Consider the following 10768-nt stretch of genomic DNA (forward strand, 5'->3'; position numbering starts at 1 on the left):
GGGCGAAATTAAGCTGTGGTTGTGTTGGTAGCTGCTGTACTATTGATTGGGTGTAGTTCTTGCGGTAATTGGGCTGCAAGGCAGGAAGCTGTTGCTAGTCTCTAGAAGAGTGATGATGGTTGTTCTTATTTAACCTGTTCACATTTCTTGCAGGCCCCATAGATCTGCGAAGAAGCTCCTGATACTTAAGGCAACCTTTGAAGCTAGCCGTATGATTTTGAGAGCAATGGTAACATGTGGGCTGCGCGTCTATTGGTCGGGTGCATTGAATGGTTTGGTGATTTTCGCCATATCTGGCACAATTTGGGTGTCTGCGACAGTATTTAGCTGTATTTCAGAAGACTTTCTCATCTTTTCAATCCGTATTTTCTGTCGGCAAAGGGGGTTCACATGGTAAATTTAATTAATTTTTGCACAGGGCTTTATATTAATTGTTTAGCTATTGAGCTTTTTCAATAGCTGTTGCGAATAATAAAAAACCGAAGAAAGTTTGTTTTTATTACGACAGTTTTTATTTTGCGAATTGTTATTCTTTTACGATCGCGATAATTGAATGCGTAAGTTTGGTCTTTTCCGAAACACGAAGAATTGGCAACTGGCGGGCAGGCCAATGCAGCGCCTAAGCTTAACGTAGGTAGCTAACAACAACAAACAAGGAATGAGCGCCGTACAGATAAATGCGTGCGAGAACAGCGGTTTGCTCTATGGGCATCGCAACTGTAACCACTGACTAATTTGGCTTATAATATTAAAGAATATGAGATTAGTCTACTGCACAGTTTTGGCGGCTGCATGACCCAACATATAAAAGATGTTTAGTTTTTCGTCCCTATTAGTCCTAGAACTAGGGTTGTAAATGTGGAGTACTTCGTAGCCTAAACATCTGCGGTTTTGTCTTTGTTTGATGTACTGTGATGTAAGTCCCTTATTACAATTCTGTGTGGTTTATCTGTCAGCATTTGATAAGTGTGAAACTGAATACCAATGTCAGCTATATGGCTTACTATTTTCCTGTAAGTGTCACTGTCTTTTGGAAATATGTTGACCGTTTCCCCTTGATTAGCTTTGACGACAATGTTATCTAAGCTTGTCTTTTTTTTTATAAGCTCAAACAGATCATTCAAGTTACTAATATTAACAACAATTTGTGGTGGTTTTTTGTGATCATTAAGTTGATTGGTTGTTTTGGATGGTTCCTGCAAGTTTCCCCCAGTATTGGAACCATCAAGTTGAGAATCATCCATATGGGCACTGTCCATATCAGCACCCTCTATCATCATGCCTTCCACGCTATCTTCGTTAGTAAAAACATCCGTGTCTAGGATGGCCAACCTACTATTGGAGCTTATCTTCAGGCTAGTCGTAGGGGGCGAGTGTAAAACGTGGCTGCTACTCTCTCTTTTCGGGTTGGAGATGGGGGAGAAGGGCTTTCCATTTTTCCTTTTACCCGCTCTCTGGTTTTGATCATTTAATAATCTTCTGACAGCATCGCTGAGATTATCATCTACGATGCCGGAGTTTGTCGATGTGGAACTTTCCTGGTGAGTTGATCTTGTTCCAAGGCACGGGCTGCTTATTGCGGCATTTTCCATTGTATATATGTTGCTGCTATTGTCACTAGTAATCTGTGTCACACTGATTCCAACACTCATTATCGTTCCAAATGAAACGCAAAAAGGTCAAATTTTTATTTTCTTCCACGTTTTCGGCATTTATATTAACGTAAAGATGGCTCTATAGTTTGCGCGCAAGCAAAAACAACCAGCACCGAGGTGCCCAAACACAACAAAATGGAAACGTATAAAAATCAAAACGCCATCATGGCATCTTCACAACAACAAAACACAGCCCGAAAACAAACATTCTCATTCTTCGGACCGGATTTCATACTTTCAAAACAAAATATATCTTTGACCCCTGATTTGAACTCTGAATATGGACGCATCATTTCACCAAACCATGGAGAGCTTGCAGTTGCCCAAGGAGCTGTACTGGGACCTCAAGATGGAGCCACAATCCCCAACATCGGTTTTGGGCTCCGATCTGTTTCCGCTTACTGACTCAAGCGATACGGAGTGGCTGTATGACGATAACTTTGCAAATGGCATTATTCTTATTGGCGATGATGAGGCTATGACCCTGAATGAAGCAGGCTCTCTCGAGTTACTTAGCGATGAAGAGATGGTTGTGGAGATCTTTGACCTGAAAGATGAAGAATGTCTTTTGGACCAAAATGCAACGTTGAACTGCATCGATTATGAGAGTAACAGTTATCAGCCCAACATCAATGTTACTATATAACTTAGGTCACAGTACCCGAAAACAAAGTACAATTCGCTGCATCTTCAGACGCTGCTTCGCTTCTTTCTGCCGCCGATTACCAGCTCAATGATGGTCCATCACTTGTTCTACAGCAATTAACGCCGCCGCAGTCTCCCCCTCAATTCGAAAGTTACAAACAGACGGTCGATGCACTGCCAAAACCCGTGCTCGTAAAGGCCGAGCAAAAGGTGCAATGCTATACTCCTGATGTTACAAACGCAGTTTCTGCCACGACCTTTAACTTTAACAACTGGGTAGGCGGCAGCGAAATTGCCCGCGAGAACCAACTGGTCGATGATATCGTCAATATGTGTGCTAAGGAGCTCGAGTTCTCCACGAACTGGCAGCAGTTCAACGAGGACTGCGAGTCTCAGGCGTCTTCATCTTTAGACAGCAGAAGCACAGAAAGCGGTGTGTGCAGCAGCATCGCCGACGCCGACGAGGACTGGGTTCCACAGCTTATCAGCAGCTCCTCCTCGCCAGCTCACACACCTATCGAGCAGTCTGCGTCCCAGCCAAAAAAGCGCACTCGCACTTACGGGCGAGGTGTAGAGCATCGAAAGATCAGGAAAAAGGAGCAAAACAAGAACGCTGCCACACGATATCGCCAGAAAAAGAAACTTGAAATGGAGAATGTGCTGGGCGAGGAGCATGTGCTGTCTAAAGAAAACGAGCAGCTTCGTCGCACTCTGCAGGAGCGTCGCAACGAAATGCGTTATCTGCGCCAGCTAATCAGAGAGTTCTACCAAGAACGCAAGCGCTAGGCTCTGTTCTTTGAAATCAATTTTATGGTCGTTTGCAAAGTTATTGTTATAATCAAACCTAAGCCTCTTCCATACACTAATCATCATCATAATGTTTCAATGTAATACTATCAATAACAATCTCCGGGTTGCCCAAAATCTACAAATCTACAAGTCTCCTGTGTCATTTAATATTTTTAGTTGTTTTTTTTTTTTGTCTATTCTGGTTATATGAGGCATTCCCCTGTAGGGTTCTGATCTAATAAATAATCCTCATCTATATTATGTATTCTCATTCCTTTCTGTGATGTGACTGTGATGATTGACTTACAGTCCCAGTTGCTCGTGTTCGGTATCGATTAAAATTATGTCTTGTCGAAAAATGATGACGATTCTGTCTGTTATTATTATACCCCCGTCTATAATTATTACTCTGACGATTGTAGTTATTATTCGGAAGATTTTCATACCATATGGGACCATCTACGTGTATTGGTTCTGGTGGGGGTCTTACCTTAGAATTGTTATTTAAATACCAATTATTATTTTGTCTAAAGATCCCGTTTGGCGGCCAATTATAATTCTGATTATTATTCTGAATATTGTTCTGATTTTTATTTCAATTATTATTATTATTATTAAGTGGGTTTCAATGTGAACTGCGACCCATTCTGATCTATTTTACTACCCCTTCATCACTCAAAGATCTCCCTGAAGTCCAATGCACTGTATAAATTTTTTTTTTTTTTATTTTTTACTTTGCTTTTTATTTATTGAATCTTCTTGTATAAGAACTAACAATAAGTTTAAAAATCTTAACTATAAGAAGTATTTTTTGAACAGTTGTATTATTTTTCCAACTGTTCTATGATTGAACGGCCCTAATAATTTATTCGCTGGGTTGGTAGGTCCTTTCGCCGGAGACGGGAACGGCTGCTGAGCTGGATTAGACCTCGCGCTGTATGTCTAAGAAGGCACATAACGCCACTTCCTTATGAGTAAGTGAATCCTCAATAAGGCTTTTCAAGTGATATAGGGCAGTATCAGTTGATCTGCACGCCCTGTAGGTATGCTGCGTCCGTTGGAGCGTATGCGCTAAAAGCAGAGTGCTTCTAATGCTGACATCCACTAGCTTTTCCAACGTTTTTGGCAAAAACGATGTCAAGCTGATGGGTCTGAACGACTTCAGATCAGTGAAGTCTTTCTTCACAGCTTTTGGAATGAAGACCACTCTTGCTATACTCCAGGCAGTAGGTATGTGTCCTAAAGCTAGGCTGCTGATCAGTATTTTCCTGATCGGCACTGCGAGCTGATTTAGCGCTCGTTGTAGCAGGATTGGCTGAATGTCATCTGGACCAGGAGATTTGTAGGGCTGGAATCTTAATCTCTCCGTTCTTACTATTGATTTTCATTTGGCCCACACGGTCTACTTTGTGCCGTTACCGGGGTATTCCCATCCGTTTGAAGCGTGCTTCCCGGAAAGTGAGTTGCCAGTAGTAGCTCAAGTTTCTCCTTACTTCCTATGGTATAGGAGTTATTCTCCTTTCGTAGTGCCAGATTTGATTCAGGCACTCCTTTGGAGATTGCTCTGTGAAGCCTAGCGCCTTCACATGTGTTTACTATTGCCTCACAGAAGGTTCTATAGTTCCTTCGTTTGGCTTTCCTGATCTCATGGTTCTACATGGTCAGTTTATTCCGGTAGGCATCCCAGTTCCCTTCTCTTTTGCTTTGTTAAAGAGACGAATGGTCGCTTTCCATTACTTCTCCAATTGGTCGTTCCACCATGGAGCATCTTTTTGCCTCTTGGCTCGGCCAAGGGAGCAGTTTTCTCTAAACGCATTAGTAAGACACGAGTTAATATCTTCTACGGCGGCCTCCAGTTCTAGAGTGGTACGGAGTTTCCCGGTTACCCTAGTAGCTGGATTCCGCAGTAAGGAGGCATTGAACCCTTCCCAGTTCGTATTCCTGGGATTGCGCCTACGCTCGCTACATTCTAGATTTAGCCTTATGCTAAAACGGATAAATCTGTGATCTGACATTGACTCCTCAGGAGATACGTGCTAGTCGCTTATATGCGAAGCCACTAATCTGCTGGAAAGTGTAATGTCCAGAACCTCAGATCTTACCCTAGTAACAAATGTCGGAACATTGCCGACATTTAGGATTTCTAGATTGTTATTCAAGATAAATTCTATGAGTGACTCACCTCTTTGATTCACGTCTCTGCTGCCCCATATCACGTGATGTGCATTTGCATTACATCCGATGATGATGGGTGAGTGTGTCCTCTTGCAGTATTCTTCCAGTGCAGTGATTTGGGGCGGTGGGCACTTCTCGTCACCGGCAAAGTATACCGATGCCACCACATTCTTCTTGGCTGCTCCCACATCTTCTACCACGATCGGTACACAGTCCCGCGTGAGAAATTCTGTAAGTATATAATAATTAATACTTCTACATGCCAGGATACAGGCTCTAGGGCTAGAGGCCCGTTGATCCCAAATTACCTTGGCGTTCTTCACGTACAGTCCTTTTATTCCCTGGTTATACCAGGGTTCCTGTACCAGGGCTAGCCCAAGATATTGTTTGGTGAACATCCTTGCCAGCACAGCCGAGGCCGCCTTGGAGCGATGGATGTTCACCTGAGCTATCCCTGTACTTCAGACCATTAGATGATCGGCTCCATCGTTGGCGTTGCTGATCTGGAGATACCCAGATCACCATCCGCCGGTACAGCTTCTTCCTCACTCAACAGGTCTAGTTCCATGCCCAGCTCCTGAAAGGATATCGGGGTCTGATCCCCCATCTCGATGACGGTCGCATCGAGATCCTTATCATCCACCAGATTCTCGCTCGATTCGGAGAGCTTATTGGGCTTCTCCTTCTCCGCGGAGACTGGTAGATTTCGAAAAGTCTCGACCCGTCTTGTGCCGGCACAAGCTGAGATGTCTCCAAACCTGAAGCTCAACTTGTGGTCGCTAGAAACAATCTTGACACATGAGTTGTCATCCTCATTGCCTAGGCTGAGGATTGAGCCACCACCCTCATTCTTTCTTGACATAAGACGCCAGTTCTCCGTGTCCAAGTCATTTTGTTTTTTGATCAATTCCATGATCCACTTTGTGGTCTTGTCTCCTGTCCTGGGGCAGAAGATGGTTATGTTGTCTGACGATGGCAAGTCGTCGCCCATCTGTACCTCCAGGGAGACACCGCTCCACTTTCTGAGGCTGGGGACTGCTAATTGCAGCCACTCAGCAGTGGTTGCGTTGCGGCAATCTACTATCAAGTGACCCACCCTGAAGTGGATTCCTCCAAACTTAATTGGAGTATCCCAACCAGAGAGGACTATCTCCTCCAGTAGTGCGTCCTCGAGCTGTGGGAGGTCCTCACTACTGAGGACGACCTTGGGGTACCCCTCTGGTATGACCGCAACTTTAATGGTCCCAGTTTTGGCCGCATATGATGGCTTGCGTACCCTTGAGGTACTTGGGCCATCAAAGGGAGTAGTCGGTGGCCTGCTCTTCTCCACCTTCTGCCTCTTAGGCCTTTCCGTCGGAGGCGTTAAGGTGGAGTTTACCCGCTTCGAAGCATAGTTGGACCTTTGGTCTAGCGGCTGCGGTGTCTTGGCCAGAGACAAAGCTTCTGCAGGTGACTCGGACGCCACTTGCCCGCACTCTCCGTTAGCGACTGGGCTAATTGTTTCCCGGGCCCCCTAGCCTGGCAGACTCTCGGCACGGGTCGAATGACACCTTAAAATTGAAATTTTAAGAGTTTCCAGCTCCAGCCCAACTACGATTAGCCAGCACTCTTAGAAGAGACATGACCTTACTAAGAGCCTGTTTCCAGCCGCCCTCGCGTGGAGAGTGTGTTTGCTCTTTCAGTAGTATGTCACAATTACGGCCCGTACCACCAGGTGGTTGATCCCCTTGGGATACCTACTAGCACGGCGGCCGGGACCGACTGTTACATGCCAGGAAAAATAGTCGAATCATTACGATGAGTTATATTTTCCACAGAGCGATTGATTCCTCGGACCCACTATTATCAACAATATAACAACAAAATTTTTAGACTTTATGCATTGCGTAACCCGATTTCGGCCATTTTCGTAACTCTTGTAAGCATAGCAGGTGTTATGTTGGCAATTTCTTCTTGGATGTTAGTTTTCAAATCTTTTAGAGTTCTTGGACGGTTCACATAAGCACGGGACTTCAAAGAACCCCATAGAAAAAAATTACAAGGGGAAAAATCGGGAGAGTGTGCCGGACATTCCAAATCGCCTCTAATTGAGATAAGGCGCTCTGGGAAGTGTTCCCTCAATTGAAAATTGTGTTCCCTTAAAAATTGAAGATCATCATGAAGAATTCTTCTTACAGAACGATCGGTTAGTCCAAGGTCAAATGCGTGTTTGCCTGCAGAACGCCGTGGAGATCGCTATATTGACGCTCTCACTGCTTCAAAGTTCTCAGGTGATCTAACGGGTCAAGGGACAGTTTGCCTGAATGTGACCCATGTAACAATTGATTTGCGGTCTGTGACGCGAGCCAACGGGGCTAAATTAAAGCGATTCCGAAATGCACGCTGTTTTAATAAATGAACATCCGCTTGAAAAGTAGGCCTCAACGGCAAAGGCACGCTCCTCACTATTCCAACGCATGATGGCGACCGAACCGTGTCGGGACAAAACTTTGCAGGAGCCTCTCTTGAACGGGACCACTAGCCCTCCGCTATGATATCAACTAACTGAATGGCGCGCAATTTCAAAAAGATAGTTAGGCTGCCGTACCCTGAATTTAAATTTGTGCCCGTGACGTATGCGCAAATACCCTAGATCCCAAAGCCAGTCAACTACCTGTATATCCGTAGATACCTAATATTTGTCAAGTACTTAAGTCCAGAGCTGTGGGAATTATTCAATTCAAAACGACATCAAAATTAAACTACTTAGGCGACATAAGTCTTTCACGATCGACGGCACCCTAGTTCTAAGCAGATATAAATAATTTTCAAACTTTTAAGCAGAGGGTGCAGCCTGTGATCCCATTCGTCAGCATAAAAGCTTTGTCCAATAAAAATCAATTAAACAAAAGAATAAATGTTCAATGCCCACGTCGCTGTCAACGATTATAACCATAGTTATATAAGAATAATGCATTTTGAAAAATCAGTTTTACATTGGGATTCTAACTAAAGAAAAGATTCCGCTTAATACATTAAAATAAGGAAAAAATAAAGAAAAATGTTTGTTTAGCTATTGAGCTTTTTCAATAGCTGTTGCGAATAATAAAAAACCGAAGAAAGTTTGTTTTTATTACGACAGTTTTTATTTTGCGAATTGTTATTCTTTTACGATAGCGATAATTGAATGCGTAAGTTTGGTCTTTTCCGAAACACGAAGAATTGGCAACTGGCGGGCAGGCAGCCGAAATGCAGCGCCCAAGCTTAACGTAGGTAGCTAACAACAACAAACAAGGGATGAGCGCCGTACAGATAAATGCGTGCGAGAGCAGCGGTTTGCACTATGGGCATCGCCACTGCTACCACTGACTAATTTGGATTAAATATTAACAAGTATGAGATTAGTCTACTGCACAGTTTTGGCGGCTGCATGACCCAACATCCTCCCCCCGTTGGAAGCTTGGCTTCCAACAGAGTCCTCAAGGGGAAGCAGACACAGCTTGTTCACTGCCCGCCTTATTACTCCAGACGCGGTCCTCAATTCTGCAACTCGAGCGACGCCGTCTCTGCCAGGAATCAACTGCATGACTCTCGCCAAAGGCCATCTCATTGGGGGTAGATTCTCGTCCTTAACAAGAACGACGTTGCCCACGGCTACCCCAGGCTTTGGGGTGCACCACTTGGAGCGCTGAAGAAGTGAATCAAGATCAACATCAATGCTGTTTCCCTTGCTGGCTGAAGAAGGAACGCGTGAAGCTATTAAGGCACTACCGCAAGGGCGCGCGCAGCCTCCAGACACGACCCAGCCCAGACGAGTTTTTTGAAGCAGGGGCAGTCCTGGCAACAACTTTATCTGACCTACGCACAGCAGCTCATAAAACAGGGTAGCTCCTATTAACAGGTCAACACGCTGAGCTTTATGAAATTCCGGGTCGGCGAGCTGCAGGTTTTCTGGAATCTTCCAGTCCCCAATGTCCACATTAATCCTTGGCTGGCGATCCGTGATATTGTGAGCGATAACTGCTATTATGCTCGTTGAGAAATCCGAAGTGACAGACCGAATCGCAATTCCTACCGAGAATCCATCAGTCGCGAAATTGGAATCCCCGATTCCAGTGACGGAGCCGGACGACCTCGACCTCTTAAGTTGCAGTTGATTTGCAAACCGAGAGGTGAACAAGTGCCGTTGAGAGCCAGAATCTAACAAGGCCCTGCAGGGAACGAACAGTCCCGACCGATTCTGCACTAGAACGGTTGCAGTGGCTAGCAGCACAGGGTCACTACCGAGATCCTGGGCAATTAGAACAGAAGAAGTCGAAAGCGGGGCAGAAGGCTCAGTGTGGGAGCTTGAAGACACCGGAACATGTGGCTGCGAGGAAGGCGGATCATCTAGATGGAGCAGCGTATGATGCCTGATTCCACAGGTGCGGCAGCGGCTCGAGCTGCATTGCCGTAGCTGATGACCTGCCTTTAGGCAATTTAGGCAAAGTGCTAGTCTCTTTGCTCGCGCAACCGATCTACTGGCGCTAAGTCTCTAAATTGCGGGCAATAATATATGGCATGCTCTGCACTATGGCAAAGCATGCAACCAAGAGAAATTTGGGTGGTAGCAACTAGCGTCGAACGATCTCTGCCCACCTGAACGCCTGGCGCATAGGTTGCCATGGCGCAATCCACGGCCTCCGAAGTCCTACATCGCTGCTCCAGGAATGCAGCCATCGATTCCCACGACGGAATAAGGTTGGCAAAGACCGGATCCTCCAGGCGCTCCTCCCACTTAGCTTGGCTCGCCGCATCCAGCTTTTGCAGCAGCACTTGCATTATGATGCAGCCAGCGATTTGCTCAGTGGTGCCCAAACCCTTCAACGCACGAATGTGAGCGTTAAACTTGTCCGACAATTCCCGAAGCGATGCCACTGACCCATTCCGTACTACCTTTAAGCCCAGAATCTCGGTGATGTGCGCCTGAAAAACGAGACGCCGGTTATCAAACCTTTTTTGAAGCAACTCTAAAGCCGCTTCGTAATTGCTGTTTGAAATCTCCAATGATCGGATAGTTTCCAGCGCTGAATCCCTCTAACATGACCGCAGATGTTGAAATTTCTCAATGTTGGAGAGGTCCGGATGACTGTCGATTATGCTCGTGAACACGGAGTAAAAATCCACCCAGTTTGCGTAGCCTTCGCCAAACGTTGGCAGCTGCACGGGCGGCAACGGCATCGGCCTCGGCCGCGGCTGCGTTTGAGGACCACTACACTGGTGGGGCACAACACCTTCCGCAAGCGTTGAGTGCGGCGCGAAATGCACATTGCGTTTGGCTATTTCCGCGCGCACACTAGCCTTGAATTCAACGATGAATTCATCAAAAGACTCGCTCATTTCACTGCCAATTTCGTCGAAATCCAATTCCTCCAGTTCTGTATGCAGAACATTGAAGGCACTTTGCAGCTCATCAATCTGCTCCAGCCTCACCGTAAGAGTGGGTTCGTCGTATCCGCTTAGCGTCTCATTAGACAGCGACGTTT

At 45.6% G+C, this 10768-nt stretch overlaps 1 protein-coding gene across 1 annotated transcript; it reads left to right on the forward strand.

Annotated features, from left to right (window-relative positions):
• The first annotated feature begins 1638 nt into the window (after window positions 1-1638).
• LOC6620659 lies at window positions 1639-3232 on the forward strand. The gene is given in 2 exon segments (XM_002044826.2): window positions 1639-2292; window positions 2295-3232. Coding segments are annotated over 2 exon segments (1149 nt in total). The 5' UTR covers window positions 1639-1935; the 3' UTR covers window positions 3087-3232.
• The last annotated feature ends 7536 nt before the right edge of the window (window positions 3233-10768 follow it).

Source organism: Drosophila sechellia, chromosome 2L (genome assembly GCF_004382195.2).
Source record: "Drosophila sechellia strain sech25 chromosome 2L, ASM438219v1, whole genome shotgun sequence".
In the NCBI taxonomy this organism is placed as follows: domain Eukaryota; kingdom Metazoa; phylum Arthropoda; class Insecta; order Diptera; family Drosophilidae; genus Drosophila; species Drosophila sechellia.